Below are 25,199 nucleotides of genomic sequence, written 5' to 3'. Positions count from 1 at the left end.
ACATTGTTCCTTCACGATATGGTGTATTTCCAGTGCTATTGCACCTGATCAAACGGAATCGGTGTAAACAGTAACTTACCTAATACTGGAATGCTGAACAACAGAAGGTCAGAAAATAGATTTGAAAATCGCCTTGAAAAACTTGCAGCGACAAAGATGCTCGCTTCTGTACAATCTCAAAATGTAATTACACAGGTTCGGAAGATGAAACAATGGTAAAAATAACTACCGAAAGTCAATGGGCCATCATTCTGCGGGCCTTCCGCTCAACAAGCAACAACAGAAATTCTCTGTTGCAACCTTTTGGAAGTGTAATCAACTTTTGCAACTATTTACGGATTCTATTTACACTATGCATGATCAAACACTAGGTCATACCTTCCATTACACCATGACACTAAACGACGGTGAGTACGAGAAACCCACAGCCCTGGTGTCAGCCTGATCAGAGAAAAACGGACACTTCGGCGTCCATTCCCAAGTCCGCTGGAGCACGTCATACACTAATACATGCATACCTTTGAAACTCGTCAAATAAACCTTAGTCTCATGGGCAGCACAGTTGTAGCTTTCCTCCTCACATAGCCTCCTAAATTCCAGAAGCATTTTCCGCGGAAGCTTTGCTATCTCTGTCCACTCCTTGGTGTCGACCTCAAGCCGCAGAAGATGAATATTTTTCACGCTGCCATTGAAGTAGCGCTCAGCTACCATCAGAACTTGCCCTCCGCACTCCACCACTTGTGCAAGTGAGAAACCCTCAGGAAGCTGTTGAAAATGATCACTCCACTGACCATCCTTCATGTTGTAGGTGATGACTCCCAAACTGTGGTTCACCGCCTCAGCTTCATTCACCATACAGTACAGGACACCATTGCAATCAGCTGAACTCCACCCTGGATCAAATCGTGAAGGCATGCTGCCAGTCTCGGTCCACAGACCAGTTACAGAATCGTACACCTCAGTGTTCAAGTACCTGCTGTAACCATCCCGGGTGGAATAGACATCGGCATTTCCAGAGACTACAATCTTATAAGTCTTTGTTGCCTCATCCACCACCATGTGACGAATTATTGGAGTGCGCCTGTAGGACATCTCTGGCAGTTGTCGCCAACTCCTGGTAAGAGGGTTGCAAACGAAGAGCTTCACTGGCTGAAAATGCGCCTCCACGCTGAAAAATACCAGTCCGCCGGCGACTCCCTCAACGAACTTCACCTCGGAAGGAAGAAAGGACATTGGCGGCATAGGCTGCCATTTCCTCCCGGATGGGTCGAAAGCGGCGTACAATAAGGAATCTCCAATAGAAGGGAACAGTAAGAATGGAGAGTGCTGGCAGAGGATCTCAGAATGCATGCTCAAGAAAGCTGAAGAAACGATAGTGGAACTCCAGCGCTGGCAGACTGAACGCGCTTGGAAGAGTGAGGGTATAGGCAGCCAGGCCAAAACTCTATTCGTAAGATCTTCGGGCAACAAAGACCATATCTTAGGGTCCATGGTGCAATATCTGCAGAGGTCATTGCTAGTGCTTGCTCTTGCACCCTGAAATTCATCTTTGCTCTTGGCTTTCGCTGTCCTTGCCTTTTTTCTCATGTTCTTCGATGATGCTCACTTGCAAATTACAACTCTATACTGTCACTGTGCTTTGCATAATCCGTAAGTTTCTAACAAGGCTGTCACGAAGCTTTCTGTCCTTATGTAAGACCCCACATATCAAAAGTCCAGAATCACATGGACAGGAACCCGAACTTCCTTGTAAGGATCACACTATCACAAAAAATATTTGATACTCACTGAAATTGATAACACCAACTACTCCTTCACCTCTTTCCGCGGCGTACATTCAACATGACTGACTAAACTTGTTTCAGAGCATAATCTCCCCAAACCAACTATCATAGTGATAGCATATGAGAACAATATCTCACTGGATGATGCTATAGATAACTCTTGGTATGATCCACAAACGCAAGGAAGCAACAATATTCATGCTGTAATGTTTGCTCTCTAACTTCAGGTCTCTGTGCTCTGCAAGGGAAAAAAAAGAAAAAAAAAAGAAAAAAAAGAAAAAGGCTGTCAATTTGACTATCTACCAGAGAGCAAAAAACCACAAAATAAATAAATGTAGCAATCGCAACTAGCATGCTACATAGAAAGCATAATTACAAACCAACTCGTGACTAGCTCGTTGTGCCACAAAACAGCCAAGACAAAATATATGATACCGTTAACTTCAGTTTTGGCGACGAAGGAGCGATCCTTGCATATGAATGAGAGCACATAGCATTCAGCACATCTTCACCAGTACTCCTGGAATGCACCCTCTTCCAAAGGTTTCTACTTTCCATTCTCTGAAAGCCTAAAGACACGACTCCTGTATCATCTTCCAGCTTATATTCCTTTGTAGGCCTGTAGAGGCTTAACCGCCAACATATGGGGTTACAACCAAGCTCAGGCGTCTGTTCACAACATTTCTTTGATAAGTAGCTATTTAAGAAACCTCAGGTTCAGGAGAATAGTCCAGGTCAATTTTTCGGCCAAACATCCTGCTCAATATTCTACTCGTGAAGATTCATGAAAGAACACTTGTTCCATCACACCAGCTTTTTGTAGAAACCCTCAGAATCCTGACGACGATCCGAATATCCTCTGCTTCAAACATAAAACGAAGCCTAATTCTTACAATAAATGTCACTATCCTTGGACACGGAAACAGAATTTGACCTGAAACCACTCAAAGAAACCCGCCTCTTAGTTATTGCGAATCCACCACTTCGCGTATATCCTTGATACTATTAAAAAAACTCAATTCACAGAGCTTCATAATCGAGATTCTCAAGAGGACGCTCCCTCGGAGAAAAATTGTTAAGACAACAACATTGAAAACCCTACACTGAATAGGGAAGTCGGTTAAGAATACGAAACTGCTTTCCTTCTACCTACATTTCGGAAACAATCCCCACTAACAGAGCGCTCACCAACTGGATTGTAAAATATTACGAAGCACTAACACGACACCACCAAAGCAATCTATACCAGCAGCTATTCTCCATACCACCACCTCAGAGCAGCAACCACTTCAATGTACCCTAGCTCCACATTATCGAACTGATTCAAAACCAAGCGAGGCGCAAGAGGAAAACGAGTGCGACCAGAAAAAGCTTCAATCTATTACAAATCTCAATACTGTTCAGATCACAACCTGTACAACAAATGTCGCCAAACAACTCCAGAACTGCTCCAGGAGCACCAAATTATGTTGGGAAAAAAATCCAAAAAATCCAAAAACAAATCCAGAAAATGCTAAAAAATATCAAGAAAACCAGACAACAGACACACCAACTTGGCGCATAGTCACGTACCTCGGCGACGGTGAAACAATTGCACTAGAGACCTTGCTCTTCCGCAATCAGAATCTGTGCGCGGCCAAACCAGTGTGTTCAGAGACGCACGAGTTTCATGAAAGAGAACGGCCGAAGGACCGGACACGACGGCGCAGTTGCCTCAGACGACGGAGCCATGGAGTGTTCCGTTGTCGTCCACCAGTTCTCGTCGCTCTTGAGCAAGAGATGCTGACGAAGAAATTCAAACCGTAGGTCGCCGTTTCACAGCCGTTTGTCTCCGTCAGGGTCGACGTGCTTACTAGACGGCGGTGCGAAGCCACACGTGGAGGGGACTAGACCTTTTGCTTTCAGAAAGTATTATTCGTTGGTTGGATGAATGATTACCGGCGTCGTCATTCGTCGATGACACGGTCATGGGTATCGCTTTCATTTTGGCCGTATGTCATGTTGAATTCCGTGCTGCCCAATCGGAATGGAGTCGTGGTTTCTAAATTTACAAATAAATAAAATTAATTTCTCATATACACACACACACATACACACAAATATATATATATATATATATATATATATATATATTTATATGAAACCATTGAAACTAATGTGCAAAGTAGAAGCTAATTTGTGTGAGTGTGATCTCATATACTTTGAATTTCTGTAAAAAAAAGGGATGTTGTGATAGTAAAGAGAATCATTGAGATTTGTAACAACTCTGCAAAATAATCCATTCAAATTTGCAATTCATCTCTGAAGGCCATATGGGTTATTCTTTGGTCTTTAAAAACAAATCTTGCAATATTTGATTTTTTGATTTTATAGGTTAGTATTGAATTTAAAATAGAATCTTTATGTGATTTGTTGCCTCAATGCAAAAGGCGTTTAGAGATAGTCTTCTCTCATACGATAATTGATTTAGATTAGACGTTCAATTGCATAATAATAAAGGGCCACACTTGACTAAAAACATACAATTTTTTTTTAAAGCACGTGACCTTAAAAAACATTATGACATTATCTTACTACATAGCCAATTTAATAATAACAGACTGAAAAACAGTCCTCAATCTTAATAACAGACGTTAAAACATAAATATCATATATCATATATCCACGAGAGTTGAACTTTGTTATATAGAAAAAAGGTGGACTGATCTGACGATGGAAGAATGTCAGACCTGATTGGGACAGGTAGGAGTGCTCTGATCTCTCGGTGCACTGGAATTAACCCCGGGATTTGTCCTCTTTTTTACAGCAGCTTCCATAGCATCCCTGTCGATATTGCTCGCTACGAACTTACTCTTGAAGATGTTTATGGCCACAACTCCCAGAAGCTCTTAATTGTCGCTGAACGCTGCCAAAAATAACAGCAACGTAGTTGAGAACACTGCATTGAATTGGGTGTGGGGGATAAAATAGTCTCTCGAGCAAAACCATCAGCAGGACCACATTTGAACGGAGAAATGATGAAAAACTCTGAATCGTGTACCTGTTTCACTTAGAGTGAAGGTCCTATTGTCCACTTCGGTGCAATGAACATGCTAAATGCTTTAGTCTATTGCAGTACCCATGTAACTGGAATGAATGAACAATACGATTGCAACGTGAGCAGCGGATTTTGTGGAGCGGTTTCTTCGATTTTCTCAAAATATCCTCGAACATCACAGAATTGCTGTCCAAAACCAGCTGGGATAGTGGTGGAGCTAGAGGGCGGGTGCATATACACAAACAAGTTCGCATTGTTTGCCTTGATGAAGTCCCATGGTAATTGAGAATCTCTTGTGGCGTCCAAGAACCCGGCCGTCGGTGAACACTATAATCACCTGCAATGTTTGCAATATTGAGAATCATCACTAGCTATGGAAACTGCTCGAATGTCAGATCCAACTATAACGTCATTCAGAGTTTTGAGACTGGAATCACCGAAATGCATACCTTGAGATATTCACTTGTAATATCTGTGTTGATATTTACGTGCGTTATCACTTGAGTAAATGCTTTCGTGACTTTAGATGGGATATCCCTGGGAAAGAACGGCTTTTGATTCGATACTTACAGCATAGTGGTAAGGTTTCCGAAATCCTGGTGGGTGGCTGCATCTGTCACTCTTACCTGCAGAAATATCACGCAGGTTTCAAAGGAGTCGAACCCAAATGAACCTAATATCTTCCATCAGGTTCTTCGACAATGAAAAAAGGGTGAATCAGTGCGATTATATCAAGCTAATCAACGACGATGTGATATAGTCGACACTTACTGCTTTTTCAGAGAGTAGTTCCACTGTTGCATGATCGTGTACGAAAACGTTCACATAATCGCCAAGAGTGGTTGTATTCAAGAACGCGTTGTCTAAATCCGAAACTTCAACAAATTCGGGAGTAGGATTTTGCATAGATGTTGCATGTTTTTTAGGTAGCTTTGATTCACAAAGTATGGTTTACCATGGTCGCGGGCGAGGATCATAGCTGCTGCAGTCGCGATCATCCTGCACACGACAAAAAAAACCATTTTATTTTCTAGTTATGACGTACACAGCATAGGAGAATGGTTACTGTAAATGTTGCTCACTTCTGCGAAAAATGCAAACAGAAGGACCATGAACTTTCTGGATATACACACCAAAAAGTTAAATTTGAAAAAGAAAAAGAAAAAGAGAGTAAATGAACAAATGCTTTCATCAGTGCTCTGGGCTTTGTGAATATTACTAGAAAAGAATTGGTTTTAAGCGTATTACTGATCCTGGAAAAATCCTCAAGGTACCATCCACGGAACCAAAAAATGCCCGAAGGAAGTGTGTGTTGTTTGATATCGTTTGAAAGAAAGGGTCTAGCAATCTCTGAGCACAAATTCCTTGCAGTTGCCTGTCACTAATATTATACCGCTTGCTTCCAGCAACTCTGTCATCAAACAATTGCAAACAAAAACGCAGTGTTATTATATTTCAATATTTTATCTCCTCAGATATTCAATTTGTGTTTTCAGCACACCCAGAAGTTTTTCATGCTGAAAGAATTAAACTAGCCACCACAATACGGACCTTATAAAGCTACGGTGGAAGTCAAAGGTTCTCCGCTGGCAGCTGTTTCCACAATTGGCATTTCTCATATCATTCTAGCATTCATACCCAGCATACTGTTCTCTGGTGACGTGCTAGGGGCATGAGAGACGACTACAGTTTGAAACTGAATCACAAGAACGCAATTCACCTGCGTGTTCCATTGCATAGATCCATTGCTCAGTAGCGCACTGCTATCCTCAGGCTCACTGCAATCTGTAACAGGGAGCCTTGTTAGGTTCCTCATCATCGACGAAAGACCAATTTCGTTTCAACACTATCTCCATAACAAATAAAAAATAAAATGTTGTTGTGTTGTAGTTACAAATAAAAAATAAAAAATAAAATGAAAAACAGACTCACGCGCCAAAATCGTCACGATTATATGAGCAAACAGTTCACCAGCTCATTTCAGAGCGTCTGTTATTCACCAATGCCAAGAACCACCTCAAAGAGAGAACATGACAAAAATGATCAGCCTGCAAGATATAGAGGCGGCGACCCACTGACCCTAATCCAGCACACTCGTCCTGCCCAGGACAAAGCAACAATGGCGGCAGGTATCACACAAGCATTCCATTATGAGGATACCGACAGACCTTACAAGGGGTAGGTGCCAACCGACGAGACAAAACACACAAAGGTGGCTTCGTAGACTATTCCGTTCGAAATGCTCGATGCCAAACTTGCCCTCATAAACTTCGCCAATGAGATGGATGAGCTCTTTTACAGACACTGGACCCCGAATTCCAGCCTACCAGCTCTCGCCACAACTCTTCATCCTGTCGTGAATCATTGGGATCGCTACCAGGTCCTATCCTCAAACAGCGTCCAACCAGGCCCGCAACCTGAGCCAGTCTTTCACTTCAGGAATACCAACCCTGCAGTTGCAAGAGGAACAGTGCACTGTTTCCTTGCACGAAAACTGCTTACCCCCCAAACTTAGATCCCGAGAGAAATCCCACCACCACATGCAGGGTCGAATCTCAGTGGTCGAAGCCAGATGTTACCGGGAGATTGACGTTGATAATCCGTGCAATGACGACAACGCAGTCGTTACAAGTTGCCTAATGAGCCGGGGGAGGACCTCGTCACCGAGTTGCAATGACAGCCTGCAACTCGCTTCCAAAACTGGGAGGCAAATCTTGAATGCCGCCTGACGGTTTTGACAGCAAGCAAGCCCCCCGAAGTTCAATACTATATCTTCGATCCATCGCGTGTGGAGTATATCTGTGCTGCGAACAATAGTTTGGGGCCACAATCGACGCGGGTCCAGATTGAAGCCTCGGCATCTTGCGTAGCTCCAGTGGTGATGTCTATTATTCGCGCGACGACGCTTTTGCTTCCTTCGGCACTGTGTTGCGGGGCTTCTTCATTCATCCCTCCAGCTTCCTTATTCGTTCTTTTGGTCTCTACGTTCATCGGTCGTGTTCCTTGACAGTTGAACGGAGACATTCCAAGCTTAACCGTCAAGGGGATGAAAAATGTCGGATGAAGAATTTCAGTGGATGAATATCAGTTGGTGGGGGATAGGGGACCAATTGTAGGGTCATTGTGGGGATTAGTATTCAAGTCGGTATTGGCTATGAAAAGTAATTTTCTTAACTTTTTTGTTAGTTTAGGGACTTTGGAAGAAATGCTTTAAAGTAAACTGTGAGTAGAAATGTGGCTTGGAGGTACTAATGAAAAAGAAAGAAGGAAATTAAAACAATGGAAAACTTGAGAGTTGGATCCAACATCAAATCATAATATGAATAGATTTTTTTGTGTGTCAAAAATTGTTCAAGAAAGTTAAAATGAAGAATTGAAGGTATTACATCCAATTATAAAAGTTTTCTTGCCAGGCTTTAATCAAAGCTTCAATAATCTTCAAAAGTGGCATGTTAATTGCTGATTTAATAGAATCATTAATAAAACATAATTTAGTAATATTTTAGTGATCATGTGCATTATATAAAGTAAAATTTTATTGATATTTTACTTCAGATTCTTTATATATCCAAAATTAAAAACTTACAAAATTTGAGGGTCATAATAATAATAATAACAATAATAATTCACAATACAAATTTTATTTTCTATCTATTTTTGAAACATTTAAAAATTCTTCTTAAAAAATTAAACTTCACATTAATATATTTATATGTACTTGTAACTAGAGAAGATATAATTTTTCTTAATTATAAATGGATATAAAATACATATATTGCTATTAGTTGAAATCCATAATTTCATAATTAAAAGTATTTATATATATATATATATATATATATATATATATATATAGTTTTAAACACTATTATATATATTAAAACTAGAAGTTAACAACATGATGCATAAACTTATATCAATAAATATTATAAAGATAGGTACTATTTGAAGGTCACTTATGAAATATAAACATTATGATTATATAAAGAATTTAATTATTATCAATAATCTAAATATGATTCAATATGTAACAATTAAAAGATGTATTAGATTTATTGAAGAAAAAAGAACATTGAAGTCACTTACACATAACATTGGCAAGATTACTCACAAAGAAAGTATGGAGTAAGATGTCTCTCACTTCCAACACCCATTACTTATAAGTGGTGGTTGTTGCCCTAATAAAAAAACTTCCATCTTTTGATGACTACATCCATTTAACATTCTACTAAGATTATCCATAGCTATCTTATCTACTATACAAATATGCTTTTAGCATATTTTTTATATCCTTAAGATCTTTTGTTCATTCATCTACTTTAACTCTTGGTCTTTTTATATACCAAAAGCCAATCATTTGATCAATAGCAACTTTTCTAAAGTAATATCCTTTATAATGTAACTTATTCTATTTTTACTTTTATTTACTTATTTTAACACTTCCACTTTACTATTAATCACATGCCTCCAATCTTAATGCCTTTGTCAACAAGTGATGTTTATTTTTTTTTACTAATTTTTTTGTTAAAAAATTAACAAGCAAGTCTTCCATTGAAATAAGAATAATAAATAATTCATATTAATTATTCTTATTTCAATCTTCTCTCTTATGAAGTGATATTGAAAGTTAATGTACTTGGTCCTTGATTGATGCTTTGAATTCTTTGTAAATACAAGATATTTTTGATTGTCATATTCCATTGAAGTTGCTTCTATTTGTACTAATCTAATATCCTCTAAAAGTTGTCTTAGGATCATGGACATATACATGTATACCAGTAATTACCTATATAATTTGATAAAAGTAGGTAAAAATAGGTTAATTCCATAATATCTTCTATAGGAACTTCATAGACGTTGCTTTGACTTTATAGGTGTCTATAATTGATTTTTTAGGTTAAAAACGTAGTCAATAAATTAGCCATGTACTACGTATATTTTTAGCTTGAAAAACAAGTTAATTATGTAGTGCAAACATAGAGAACTTATTTTATAAGCTAAGCTATGTATCTTATAAAGTCAACATATATTAGAGGTCTTATAGAATATTGCCACATAGTTTTTAGTTAGATAATATATATAGAGGCAAGAGTGAAGACCTCTTCATTCTTATTAATTTCTTTCTTGCTTTTAGTCTAGATTCAAGAATCTTTAGTTTTCTTGTCTTTTTACAATAATCATTCCAGTTTCTTTTTAATATACATGATTCTTTATTTCTATTTTGTTATACTTGTATATTTAATTTCATCAAATTCTTATACCTAACACATTGACAAGAATATACTTACAATATCAAAGCCTTATCTTTTTTTGATTAAGAAAAAATTATCTTTTTTTCTTGATAAGACATAAGTTTATTAGAAGTTGCAGATTACCCTCTTTTAAACTGATATTGTTCTTAGTATCTTCTTTGATATCTAATCCTTTCTTCTATACAACTTGAATGAAATTAGATATATATTTTTTTAAAGTATTATCATAGTATAATTTATTGAAATGAAGAGTGCAATGGCACAAATGCAAGATCAATTGAGAGAGTTAATGCTTGCGATGGATCCACTTAGTTTACTACCACAAGAAACAACAAAAATGACAAGAAGTGAAGATATAGATATGATTGGAGTTGCTTCAACATCTACATTAAATCATATCCCTTTTTCTTCAATAGAACATCTTTTCAATACTTGAAAATTAAGAGTTGCACTGCATGAGAAGTTTGATGGTATAAGATCTAAGTTTCAAGGATTTATTAATCAAGTACAACTTGTAATTGAACTTCAATCCCAAAGCTATTCAACTCTAGGATCACACATTAGATTCATTGATACCCTTCTTTCAAGTTTAGTATTATCGTGGTTTTTATCTTTTTTTAAATAATGAGATTCAATACTAGATAATTTGGAGGCTTTTATGGCAGAGTTTTGATCCATGTATGAAAAATATGATAAAACTTATGTTGCAACCAACAAGATCCATATTTTGTAATAAATTGTTAGAAACCATATACAAAATAAGGATTTAGGAATAGTATTAACTCGATATTAAAATAAAAACTAGATACAATACAAGAAGGTCTTGGCTAGACAATAAGAAGTGAATTGTTGAGACTAAGGATTCTCTTAGTCTCGACTCTTATATATACTATGTCCTAAGAAGCTTCTTGAAAAGTTTCTATGAAGCTTGAGAATAAAGTAAGCCTAAGATCCTTCTTTAGCAACTTTTTAAATCATCTAAAGCCTCATAGAACCATCTAAGACCTCCAAAGACATTTTAAAACTTTCTTAGAATCTATTGGAACCTTTAAGAGCCTTCTTAAAATCTACTTCTGCTTTCTGGAATCTTCTAAAACCTTCTAAAATCTTCAAGAATCTTCTTCAATTGTATGTTTGTGATATCACTTCCTCTTCTAGCTTTGAGGTCTTTAAGAAGCAATGTTGCAGCAAGCTAGTATATATGCAAGAAATTGAAGATCTGTCGCAAGGTGTCCGCTATATATTCTAGTTATTTTTTGCATGGTAAATGGTTCATAGGCCCTTGTAGCTATTGATAGTGTCCCAAGACTTCTATTTGTGACCAAGCATGAAGTTTGGTATCTTCATTATAGAATTGTCTTGTAAATACTCCTTCTAGATGTCCTTCATAGGCAGTTTCTACTTCAAACACAAATATCAATGACCTATTACTAGGTATCTTTGGACGTCTTCATGATTCAGGTGGTTCTTCATTTTAGGGTTGTCTTTGCAAGCTACTTGATTGACTGGCAATGCATCTATCTCTTGACTATCTATATCATATAGAGTAGACAAGACCAAAAGAATATGAACAAGTTATGATCACGAACTCAAAACTCCTAACTTATAATATTCTAAATATTTGACAACAACTGCTTTTTTAGAGGTTGTTTCTTCTCTTTCTTTATGAAGCCAAGAACTAAGAATCTTCATAGTAAAGCCATCTTATCAAGCTACCATCCTTTATTTTGTCAATTTTAGTCTAGATGGATGTAGTTAATAGAACCTTCAAACTTTCATTAATGCATTGATAAGATTACCAACAAGTTCTCATGTGCAATTGTTGATATCATATCTGTGCCAATAGACTAGATATTCAAGCCTTCTATGTCTTATCCTTGAATCTAATACCACTTCTACCTCAAATTCAACATGATCATTAATACCAACTATAGGAGGTGGTGGTTGTCTTTGACTTGGTATGTTCGATTCTTTATACCTTTCCAAAAGTGAAACATAAAAGATTAAATGAATCTTTATGGATGAAGATAACTCTAAGTGATAAGTTACGTAATTAATTTATTTTTGAATTACAAATGGTTCCAACCTTTGGTAGTTCAACTTATTACATGGCCCGTTGGTTTTTATATAGCGTCAAAGAAGCCATACTTTGTCACCAACTTAAAATGGAGGATGTTCCTTCTTCAATTTATCTGCTAGTAGCTTATAACATTGTTGAGCCCTTTTTAGGTGAGTCTGCATGGTTGCTTGAAGTTTGGCCATCTTTGTAGCAAACTCCTCTGCTGCTGAATTTGCCAACTTTAAAGGCTCTATCATATCCAACTTTGGATGATGACCATAGTTTGAATAAAATGGCATTTTTTGTGTAGATACATAGATTGTATTATTATATGCAAACTCTACCAATGACAAGTAAGAAGTCAAATCGTCTTGTTCATAGTTGATGGTACACCTCAAATATTGCTCAAGGATTTGATTGACCTACTCTGTTTGGCCTTCAATTTAAGGGTAGAAGGCAAAGAAAAGATTGATGTCAATCTTAAGCATCTTGAAAAGTGCCTTCTAAAACCTTGATACAAATTGTGTCCACGATTTGACACAATATTGTTTGGCAATCCATAGTAACAATAAACATTGTCAATAAAGAGTCTTGCTGTCTCTTTACTAGTAATTGACTTTTTGCAAGGTATAAAATGTGACATCTTAGTCAATCAATCAATAACTACGAAGATAGTATCAAATAAATTTGATAGTGAGAAATTTGTAATGAAATCGATAGAGATAGATGACCCTGGTTGTCTTGGAATAGAAAGGAGTTGAGAAGTCTATATAGCTGATGTCGAGGATTCTTTGACCTTGAACAAATATCACATAATGGTACAAATTGCTTAACGTCCTTCTACATTTTAGGCCACCAAAAGTCTTTAGACAAAAGTTCTAAGGTCTTATTGAATCTAAAATATCTGGCTACAGGAAAGTCATAGCGTATTTGAAGAATGCACAAGCAAGATGGTCTTTTAAGAATGAACAAACATTCTTCAAAGAATAAGAGGTTGTCTTCATATTTGAATTTAAAAGACTCTTCAGGAAGGTTGATGGCAAGATGTTTGATATTGAGAAGAAGAAGGTCTATATTTGAGGCTTTATGAACCTCATCAAGTAATAATAAATCCACAGGCATTGATACATTACTATTGCACGAATTTGATTTTATTATTCAGGTAAGACCAGAAAAATCACATTCCAATACGGACCATTTATCTCGGTTATCCAATATATTGGATAATGAATCTATTAACTATGTACTACCCGATACGAAATGGTTTGCGGTAGATGTAATTACCCCGAAGTATAGTTAATAATTCAATACTTGACATTTCAAACTATCCTACCGAATTTTAATGAAAAGCTTAAACGACACTTAATATTAAAATGTGTACCTTATACGATGATTGGTGAAGCTTTATATAAACAAGGCAAGGATGGAGTTTTTCGATGCTGTATTTATTAGACTAAAGTGTGTATTATATTGGAAGGTTGCTACTTGGACAATTGTGGTGGATATTTTGCGGGAGACAACACGGCTTGTAAAGCTTTACAGATTGATTATTGATGGCCAATAATATTTGCAGATGCCCATGAATTTGTCTATCATTGTGATCCATGTTAGAGAACGGATCAACCTACTGGAACTTCAGCAATGCCATTGGTGCCAATTTTGGCTCAAGCACCTTTTGAAAAATGGAGAATTGATTTTGTGGGACCAATTGCACCAGCCTCGAGAAATGGATAAAAATGATATATACTGGTAGCAACGGATTACGTAACAAAATGGGCTAAAGCCATAGCTATAAAAATCGATAGTACAAGTACAGTAGCAACCTTTTTGTATGAAAATATTATTATATGATTCAGTTGTCCATGCAAATTGGTTAGTGATCGAAGAATTCATTTTATAAATAGTACAATCAAAGCACTTATGGCTAAATACGAGGTAAAACATCGTAAGACTACACCATATCACCCTAGAGCCAATGGACAAATGAAAAAGACTAATAGAATTTTATATAAAATCTTAACAAAAACAGTTTCAGGAGCGGAAACACATTGGGACACTAAGTTGTTCGCAGCTTTATGGACATATCATACTGCGCATAAAGTTACTACCAATGCTACCCCTTTCCAATTGGTTTATGGCCAGAAAGTAATATTACCTATTGAATTGGAAGTCCAAAGTTTACGAATTGCTATAGATACTAGATTGGGAGATCAAGATTCATTATGGCACTGTATAGAAGAATTGGAAAAATTGGATGAAACTATAGCCAATGCATTAATGATAATGGAAACTATGCAAAAACGAAGGAAGACTTATTATGATAGTAAGCTTAGATTAAAGGCTTTTATGTCAAATAATTTGGTACTTCTTTATGATAGTCGATTTAAAAATTTTCGAGCAAAATTTCAAATTTGATGGTATGGGCCATATTGAGTTATTGACGGATTTCCAAATGGTTCAGTACTATTGGAAGTTTTTATGGGTACTAAATTTATGAAACGGATCAATGACAATCAGCTTAAATTTTACTATACATAAATCTGAAACAGATTTTCTGTTCCAAAAAGAGGAAGGGGGGGGGTAAATAATGATGATAATAGGATATTTCATCATGACGAATCGTGGAAAAGAAGGGAGAGTCGACTCAATTAATTGGACTATAGTAAGAAGTAGGAGGGGGGTTCTTGAAAAGCATCATATTTTTTTTGTGGTTAAGGAGAAGATGGTGAGCATGGTGTCTGAGAAAGCAAGGATGGAGATCGATTGGAAGGAACTGCAAGAATGGATGTAGGTAGAGGTTGCAATGTTGCAGACTAAACTAGCCGCATTAGCAAAAGAGGCCAACAATTTAGTATGAATCAATATGCGAGTTTTAGCGACAATACCTTCGAAGATACCTTTGAAACTGAGAGAAGAATGACGAAGATATAAAGAGAAGAAGGTCACCAATTCAAAGGGTGGTGTCATGGACATACTCATGTAAGCTAGTAATTACATATACAAATAGGTAGAAGTAAGTAAAAGTAGATAAAAATAAGTTAATTTTATAGTATTTAATATGGAAGCTTCTTAAAAGCTTTATAGACGTTGCTTTGACTTCATAGGTGTCTTTAATTGACTTTTTGGATTAAAAACGTGGTCAACAAGTTGGTAATGTGCCACACATGTTGTTAGCTTGAAGATCAAGCTAACTATGTGGCCCACACATAGAAAAACTTACCTTGTAAGTCAAGGCATGTGTCCTACAAAGTCAACACATATTGGAGGTCCTATAGAACGTCGCCACATAGCCCCTAATTAGATAGTATATATAGAGACAAGAGTGAAGCCTTCTTCATTCTTGTCAACTCCTTTCTTGCTTGTAGTCTAGTTTCAAGGGTCTCTAGTTTTATTGTCTTTTGGCAATAGCCATTCTAGTTTGTCTTTCAATATACATATTTATTTATTTATATTTTGTTACCTTTCTTTGAGTGAAGAATACGTAAACGTGCTTCTTCTTCTGGAACATATAGGCGTCCTTCAAAATAGAGTAGATTGTTCTTGAATTCAAATTTAGAGGTATCATGAGATTTAGAAGAATTATTCTTGATATCATAAACAAGAGGATCTGAAGACATACTTAACTGGACTTGCTTAAGAAAAGTTAAATCAACAGTCAATATTGTTTTTATTGCTCGAAGATGAAATTGCTCCAGCTTCAAGAGAACCATTTTTTGTTGCTCAAAAAGTACATCTCCTTCTTTTGGTGCAAGATAAGAATGTCTAGACAAGGCATCGGACAAACCTTGTTGATTTTTTGGCCGATAAATAACGATGAATTCTAATCTTGATAAAGACATGCTCCAACGAGCTTGATGACGATTTAATATGTGTGTTGACATAAAATATTCAAGGTTCTTGTGATCCGTATACACGGTGACTGGATTGGAAGCGCCTTCTAGATAATGATGCCATTCTTGAAAAGAATCCACAATTGCAAGAAGTTCTTTGTCATGGATCTCATAATTGATTTCTGCTGCTGAGAATTTTTTTGAATGAAAGGCTATTGGATGAAGTTTGTCATTTGTTCCCATTTGTGATAAAATCGCACCCAGAGCAAAGTCTGATGCATCTGTTTCCATAAAGAATGCTTTAGAAAAATCAACACGATACAAGATTGGTGCAGAAACAAACGCAGTCTTTAAAGATTCAAAAGAAACTTCTGCTTCTTGATTCCATTGGAATTTGTCTTTACAAGTCAAACGTATAAGTGGAGCTGCAACTCGAGAGAAGTCTTTGATGAAGATTCGATAGTAGTTGGCAAATCCCAAAAACCATTACATATCTCTTACCGTTTTTGGGATCTTCCAATCTATAATAGTTTGAACTTTCTTAGAATCCATCATAAGTCCATCATTTGAAATGATGTAACCTAAGAAATAGACTTGAGTAGTGTGGAATACACACTTTTCTATCTTGGCATAGAGTCCTGCATCTCTTAATTTTTGTAACACATGACGAACATGAAGTTTATGTTCTTCTGAATTCTTAGAATAGATCAAGATGTCATCTAGATAACAGACCACAAAATCATCTAAAAACTCTCAAAAAACATCATTCATTAAATATTGAAAAGCTGCTAGTGCATTTGTAAGTCCAAAAGGCATGACGTTGTATTCAAAATGTCCATACTTAGTTTGAAACACAGTCTTCCATTCATCTCTTTCTTTGATGCATATTAGATTGTATGTTCTCCAAAGATCTATTTTTGTATAGATCTTACCTTGATTCAGTTGATCAAGAAGTCCAGATATTAAAGATAGTAGATATCTATTCTTGATGGTAATCTTGTTGAGTCCTCGATAATCAACATACATCTGCAATGATCCATCTTTTTTCTTCACAAATAGAATTGGAGCTCCTATCAGAGATTTGGAATGGCGTATGAAATTTTTGGCTAGATTTTCTTTAATATACTTTATGAGTTCAGTCAACTCATTTTGTGATAAACTGTAGATTGGTCCGAATGGCAGTTGTGCTCTTTCTTGAAGGTCAATTGAGCAATCATAGGGACGATGTTCCAGAAGTGTATCCGCTGTCGGGGTAGAGAGGTTTTGCCTCAAGAAAGCGCTAGGCTTTTGGCTATCACTAATTGCTCAATTAAGCTTAAAATAAGGAAATCATAATTTTATATATATAAGTTCTCCTTTTGAAACAATTACACCAAATACTTAAGTCTTAAATAACCAACAACCCCCAAAATTATCTAAAAGTACTCTAAAACCTTGTATATCCTTGCATGGAAATTCTCCCGAATCTCAATACCTCATAAACTAGAATCTTCCAAAAAGTTTTGGAACCTCCTAAAATCTTCAAGAGCCTTTATGAGGCCAAATTTCACCACTTGATGAAACCTATGCCACACAACAAGTCCAAGAGGTGGAATTGGAGAGCTCCCAATTGTGTAATTGTTAGACTAATTTAAATCTTTATATTAAAAATTCAATTAGTTTTAGGCCTTCCAAGCAATGGTTACCAACATTAAATTAACATATTAAATGAAATTTACTTTACAAACACAATAAAAATAATTAACTAAGTTATTATTATTAATTGACCATAAGAATAAAAACTTAAGTTTGAATTAAAAACCAAGTTAAAAGTTAAGTTAAAAAATTTAAAGTTAAAAAATTTAAAGTTAAAAATTAAGATTAAGAGGTTAAGTTAAAAGTTAAAATTAAAAGGTTAAATAAAAAAATTAAGTTAAAAGTTAAGATTAAAGGTTAAGTAAAAAATTAAAATTAAAAGTTCAGTTTAAAAGTTAAAGTTGAAAGTTAAAGTGAGAATATTAAAGATTAAAAGTTAAACTTAAAATTTATTAGTCAAAAAGTGAAATGTAGAGCTTACAATTCAGTAAGAAGATGATAGTAAAAATAAAGTGAGAGAGGTGAAAGCGAAGGTACCTTGACAACACGTAAGGATTAAAGGCAGCAACCCCCTTCTACTCCAAAATTTTCCAAAATTTGTAATCGGCTTCAATTTGAATGATTCTTAGCTTGTTGCAAGGCTGACTTGAAGGCGCTTTTGATTCAACAATCTTCGTTGCAATCTAATGATCCAGTCGTGAGAATTCTTCCTTTGAAGTTGAGTGATTCAAACTGCCACTGTGACCAACCCTCTTCACTTAGAAATTCACTAAAAATTCAGATTGTCTTCAAATTCAAAAAAACGTGTGCTTTTCAGAGCTTAGCTTATAAAGATTGATGCTTCTAAAATTTCAAATAAATGCAATCACTAAGCACTGAGAAATGCATTTCCAAACTCGATTGATTCAAACTGCAAAGGCAGTCGACTCCCTCAAACTCAAAAATTTACCAAAAGTTCCTTCTTACTCCAAATCAAGCAAGTCTTATCTTTTTAGAAATCTAACAACAAATGCTACAACTATTTAGAATCTCACATTGAAACAACAGAAATTGGGTGAATGATTGAAGAAAATCTGAGGCCCTTGAAACCCTTAGGATATTTGAAAGGCCGAGGAGATATCTACCTCAATGAAACATATTTTAAAACTTAATGACCATCCTTCACAATGTAAAATACATACATACACAATCACAAGGTACACAATGAGAATTAAAAATCTAAATAAAATTAAGATTAGGATTTCGGCCAAATTTTCGCATGGCTCCGCCCTTCATCCAAGAGAGGAGAGAGAGAAGGCTTGGAAAACCAAGCCTCTCTTATACAATTGAGTGGAGGCTTGTAGAAGGGTGGCTACATCTCCACCCTTGATTTTTAAGATCCCTAATCTAAATCTATGGCCTTCATTCATCCAAGAGCCAATCTCGTTACCAAGGCTGATGGCTCTTGTAAGTGGTCAAGAAAGTATTTTTTTATAAATCTAACTTCACTATTGTGTTCAAAACACCTTTTTAAGCTAAGATAGACTATTCACATGCCTCAATCCATGGTCAATTATAATTTTCATGGAAGTTTTTACTTACAAGGATCTTGGAAATTTTCGTGAAATTCTTTAAAATGAGAATTTTATTTCTTCTCTTGTAATTTGAAGGAGAGGTTGCTGGTCTTGTTTTCTTCACTCCACGAGGTAAATCCGGTGCCACCATTGCATTAAAAAGACTCCCATTAAGTAGAAGAACCACCATGCTGCTTAAATTTCTTGAATTTGGAGGAAAATCTAAAATTACCATTGCTAACTTCCCTAAATCTTTTAGAGAATTATAATTTCAACTCCTAAATCATGTGAATTATTATAGATGCATTCATAGGCTTTTAGTCAACCCTTATAGTAATGACTAACAACCTCTAAATTATTAAACTAACTAAGTTGCTATTCTAATTTTCTAACTCTTATCACTTTAGTCCTAATTAACTTAATTCAAGGAATTAGGCTATGATTTATACCATCAAGGGTTTTAATCCTAAAAATTCTATAAAACTAAATTCCACTTATATAAATCTTAATCTAACATATTTAATTATCATAAAATAGGAAAATAATAAAAATTTAAATTTTAGAGTATAATTGAGAACTCACAACCTTCTTAAAACCTATTAGTGCCTTATAGAATCTTATAGAATCTTATAAAATCTTCTTTAGTTATATGTCTATGATACAAAGCAATCAATTTGTAACATTATATGCTTTACAATTTTAATAACTTACAACTCATATCAAGTGAAATGATGTTGCATTTATTAGTCAATATTTCTATGGATTATAATATGAGAAAAAGAAACATTGAGTCAAGTGATTGACTTTGCTGTAAAGTGTGATAATTGGTGTTTTGAATTTTGATATGAGAGTCCAAAAAATGGGCTTTAATATTACTATAATTCAATGGCAATACTAGCATCTTCTCAACATGTACATTTAAAAGTAAGAATATACAAATTGATGCAATACTAAAGAAGAAAAGACTTATTGCTATTAGGAAGGATTGTGCTTATTTTGTGGAGAACCTAAGCACACTACTCAAAATTATCCAAAAAAGTGACACAATTATAAAATGAGAAGTACGAATGTCAAAGAAGACAATATATCAAAAAATAAATTTGTTCAGCTATAATAGGAATCGTGTGGCTAGAATCTTATATAATATCTAATGAAGGTCATATTCTTTCATTATAACTCTTTTTTTTTTTAAATTAAATATTATTTTAGGACCTAAAAATTACAAAGCCTTTACCTTATTAGATTCATGAACCTTGGTATGTTTTTTAGATGAAGAATTCACTAAAAGACTTAGCATATCTTTACTAAGGAAAACTAAACCTATTCATGTAGAAATCATAGATGGTCATTCATTGTCTTTTGGAGATATTATTCACAAAATCCTTCTTATAGAAGTAATAATCAATGATCATAATAGCTTTGTGGTATTTAATATTATTAAAATCTCTCTAATTAAATTATTTTAGGCTTATCATGGTTAAAAAAATATAATCCTTGAATAGATTGAATTTCTCATACTCTTGACTTTTTTAAAATTATAACTAAGAATATAATTAATCAAGTAGAAATTATATATTTAATATAATTAAAACTAAGTTTATAGGTGTAAGAGCTTTTTTGCATGCTGCAAAAGAAAGATCATCTTATGTCATTTATACCACACCTATTTCTAATGGTATAAAGACTTTAAGTGGCATTCCAAACCAATATCAAGAATTTCAAGATTTATTTGAGAAAAAGAATGTGGATACTCTTCTAGAATATTGTCCCTATGACTATTTAATTGACCTTCAAGAAAGAGCACAACTGCCATTTGGACCAATCTATAATTTATCTCAAAATGAATTGGTTAAATTCAAAGAGTATATTGAAGAGAATCTAATCAAATGTCCAGTAGAAGATGATAAACTTCAACTAATAACTTTTCATTCTAGGAAATTTTTAGCAGCCAAGATCAACTATAAGATCCATGACAAAGAGCTTCTTGTAGTTATGGATTCTTTTCAAGAATGGCATCATTATTTAAAAGATGCTTCTAGTCCTATCATTGTATATATAAATCACAAGAATCTCAAATAATTTATGTCAATATAAGTTTTGAAGCATTGATAAGCCGATTGGAGCATGTTTTTATCAATATTTGATTTCAAGATGACATATTAATTTGAAAAACAACAAGATTTGTTAGACACCATTTCTAAATATTTTTATCTTATACCAAAAGAAGGAGATGTATCTTTTGATCAACAAAGAATAATTTTCTTGAAGTCCGAGCATTTTCATCTTTGAATAATGAAATCAACATTGGCTATTGATTAAACCTTTGTCAAACAAATTCAATCAAATATATCTTTTGATCATCTTATTTATGATATCAAGAATTCTTCTTCAAATCTTTTGATGCTTTCAAATTTGAATTAAAAAAAAAAAAAACTTACTCTATTTCAAAAGACGCTTATATGTTTCAAAAAAAAAAATATGTTTAAGTATTCTTCAAGCATGCCACCATTTTCGAGCAACTAGACATTTTGGATAAAAGAAGATTTTAGAATTGATATCTAAAGATTTTTGGTGGCCGCAATTCTGAAAGGCGGTTAAAGATTTTATTTAATCATATGATGTTTGCTCAAGATCAAAACTCCTCATCATCAACCTTACAGATTTCTTCAACTATTACCTATTCCACAACAACCATGGTCTTTTGTTTCTATGGATTTTATCATGGATCTTCTAGTCTTAGGTTCATATGATTCTATATTTGTGATAGATCATTTTTATAAATATGGCATAATTTGTATCATGTATAAAATCTATTATAGGTGAGAAAACAACCAAGCTTTTTATTGATAATATCTATTGATAGTATAGATTGTTCAAAGATATTATATTAGATATTGAAACTCAATTTGTATCAAGATTTTAGAGAACCCTTGTCAAGATTCTAATGATGGATATAAAGCTATCTTTCAACTTTCATCTTCAAATTGATAGACAGATAGAGGATGTAAATCAAGTTTTGGAGCAATATTTAAAGTGTACGATTAATTATTAACAAGACAATTAGAAAACTCTTTTACCATTGGTAAAATTTTCTTATAATAATATGATGCATTCTTCTATGCAACAAACATCTTTCTTTACGAATTATAGTTATTATTCATAACTTGATATTTTTGACTTTTCAATAGTTGATAATCCTATGGCAAAAGATTTGAAAAATTATTTGTTAAAGCTACATGCAAGAATGAAGGCACAATTAAAAAAAGTTCAAGAGTAATAAAAGAATAATGCAGATGTCTATCAAAAAGAACAAGTATAATTCAATGTAGGTGACAAGGTATGATTATTTTGTCGTAATATCAAGACTACTTGTCCTTGTGATAAGTTAGACTTTTGTAGATTTGGACCTTTTTTAATTTTTGAACAAATCAATCTAGTTGCTTATCAATTACATCTACCAAAATTAATGAAGATCCATCATATATTTTACATATCTCTTTTTGAACCATATAAGATAGTGAATATACTAAAAATAAGACAAGTATCACTTCTTCTTATAGAAGTAGACAATAATAAAGAATTTGAAGTGGAAGAAGTCTTAGATTCAAGGCAATGCCAAAATAGGTTATAATATCTTATTCATTGACGTAAATATGATATTAGTGAATGCACATGAGAGCCAACAATTTGTTGCATCTTGGATTTTTTCAATATATGATGATTGCTCTTTGTGGATCTTGTCCTTAGAAAGGAGAATAATATCATGGACATATACATGTAAACCAATAATTACCTATATAATTAGATAAAAGTAGATAAAAATAAATTAATTCCATAATATCTTCTATATAAGTTTCTTAGAAGCTTTATAGATGTTGCATTCACTTTATAGGTATCTATAATTTATTTTTCAGGTTAAAAACATAGTTTATAAGATAGCTATGTACCACACATGTTAGTAGCTTGAAAAAAAAGCTATTAATGTGGCGCTTACATAAAAAAAAAACTTGCCTTGTAAGCTAAGGCATGTGTCTTGCAAAGTCAACATATATTAGAGGTCATATAAAACATTGCCCTATAGCTCCTAATTAGATAATATATATAGAGGCAAGAATGAAGCCCTCTTCACTCTTGTCAACTTCTTTCTTGATTTTACTCTAGATTCAAGAGTTTCTAGTTTCTTTGTCTTTTGGCAATAGCCATTACAATTTTTCTTTAATATACATGCTTCTTTATTTTTATTTTCTTAAACTTGTTTATTTACTTTTATCAAATTCTTGTCCCTAACACTTAGCCATATTACTTCCATTGTACCATGGCTTACTATTACATATTCTACATCTATTGTTGATCTTATAATTGTTAGTTGTTTCTTCCAATTCCAAGAAATAACTTCTATTCCAACAAAAAAAAAAAACTTGTTGTTAACTCTTTGTCATTTGTATCTCTAGTCCAATTTGCATTACAATAACCATACAAAGAAATTTTATCACTTTCAAGGCATAATTTGAAATGCAAAGTGCCTTTGAAGTACTTCTTTATTTTTTTTTATGATTTTCTAATGGATTGGTCAAGCTTTTGATATGTATTGACTCACAACATACACTGCATATGGAAGATCCACCCTTATATCAACCATTGCATACATAAATAAGCCTATTTCTACTTTGTAAGGAATACCTTGTATTTGACCTTCAACTTTAATAAACTCTTCATTTGTAAGCTTCATCAACTTCAAATTGGCCTCTAAAGATGTTTCAATGGACTTACATTCCTTCATATTGAATGCTTTCAATATCTCTTCAATGTACTTGTTTAGGCTCATTATAATGGTCTTCTTAGCACAATCTCTTACAAATTCTATTCTTAAATGATAGTGAAGCTTTTCCAAATCATTCATCTCATATTTCTTTTTTAACTTTATCTTCAATTAATCTATCATCTTGAAAGTATTGATTACGATGATCAAATTATCAACATAGAAGATGATAATTAATATGAATTCACTTGATTGTATGACATATATGGAATGATCGACCTTATTTTTTTCAAATCCTTCATTTAAGAAGAATATATCAATACATTGATATCAAGCCTTTGATGATTGTTGAAACCCATATAAGGATTATTTCGACTTACAAAAAAGGTGTTTTTTGCCTTCTTTAATAAATCCTTGAAGTTAATCTATATAAATGACTTCTTTTAATCTTCTATTTAAGAAAGTTGTCTTCAAATCCATTTAATACATCTCCAAATTTATTACTGCTCTAATTGCTATAATGGTTTCAATGGTGTTGAATTTGGCCAAAGGAGCAAATGTCTCATTGAAATCAACACGAGTAACTTGTAAATAGTCTTCAGCAGCGAATCTAGCATTATATCTCATAATATGATCCATTGCATCTTTTTTGATTTTAAACATCTATTTACAATCAATTGAAGATCAATTTGATAGAAATTGAGTCATTTTCTGCGTTCCAATGTCCATAAGTGATTTGTACTATTTTTTCATAGTATCTGCCTACTTCATAGCATCTGTGAACTTCATTATATCATACAAATTCAATGGATCAATTAAGAGTGAAATATTGGTTTGTTCTTCACTTACTTGAAGAAAGATTTGATTTATCTACCAATCACCAAGTTATTTTCTATCTTTCAAAATATATCTCCTTTCACTTTATGAAGATTTATCTTCTTGTATTCTAAGATTTCTTGTAGTCTTCTTTTTTTTTAAAGCTTATTTCTTCATAGTTAATGATTGATACTCCTCATCATCATTGTTTCTAATATCTTGATTGTCTTCATTGCTAATTCTAGTAAGTAAATATAATACTTTGATCTACCTTCTTGGCTCTTCATCTTCATTCACACCTTTATTATTTTCATTTTTATCATTTTTTTTTTTTTTTTTTTTTTTTAAATTATTGGAATTAAAGATGTCTCTATAAATATAATATTACTTCTATTTGAACATATTTCCAAGTGCTCATAAGTATTCTTATACTCCAAAAACTCTACATCACGATTCTTGATGATCTTCTTAGTTTCTAAATATATAAGCCTATATGCCTTGGTATCTTTATAATATCCAATAAATATATATTTT

At 33.9% G+C, this 25,199-nt stretch overlaps 1 protein-coding gene across 3 annotated transcripts; it reads right to left on the bottom strand.

The window, feature by feature from the left end:
* Positions 1-128: 128 nt before the first annotated feature.
* Positions 129-3,460, bottom strand: LOC112276982 (F-box/kelch-repeat protein At5g15710). Of its 3 annotated transcripts, none has more exons than XM_090247012.1 (3): positions 3,357-3,460; positions 2,220-2,453; positions 129-2,022 (listed from the first exon to the last, which is right to left on the bottom strand). In XM_090247012.1, exon 3 carries the CDS (start codon positions 1,585-1,587, stop codon positions 385-387), a length of 1,203 nt encoding a protein of 400 aa, XP_090103138.1. In that variant the 5' UTR covers positions 1,588-2,022; positions 2,220-2,453; positions 3,357-3,460; the 3' UTR covers positions 129-384. The 3 variants fall into 3 exon arrangements, with proteins under 3 accessions (XP_090103138.1, XP_090103139.1, XP_024364629.1); XM_090247013.1 differs by having other exon boundaries at positions 2,220-2,718; positions 3,357-3,430; XM_024508861.3 differs by lacking the exon at positions 2,220-2,453 and having other exon boundaries at positions 3,357-3,425.
* Between the last annotated feature and the right edge of the window lie 21,739 nt (positions 3,461-25,199).

The sequence above is a fragment of the Physcomitrium patens genome, chromosome 24 (assembly GCF_059467195.1).
Source record: "Physcomitrium patens ecotype Gransden chromosome 24, ASM5946719v1, whole genome shotgun sequence".
Taxonomy (NCBI): Eukaryota; Viridiplantae; Streptophyta; class Bryopsida; order Funariales; family Funariaceae; genus Physcomitrium; species Physcomitrium patens.
The sequence above is the reverse complement of the archived record's forward strand: the minus strand, read 5'-3'. Positions and strand labels throughout refer to the sequence as shown.

Coding starts and splice junctions, on each gene's coding strand:
- LOC112276982 (XM_090247012.1), bottom strand. CDS start 1,587: ATGAGAAAAAAGGCAAGGACAGCGAAAGCCAAGAGCAAAGATGAATTT.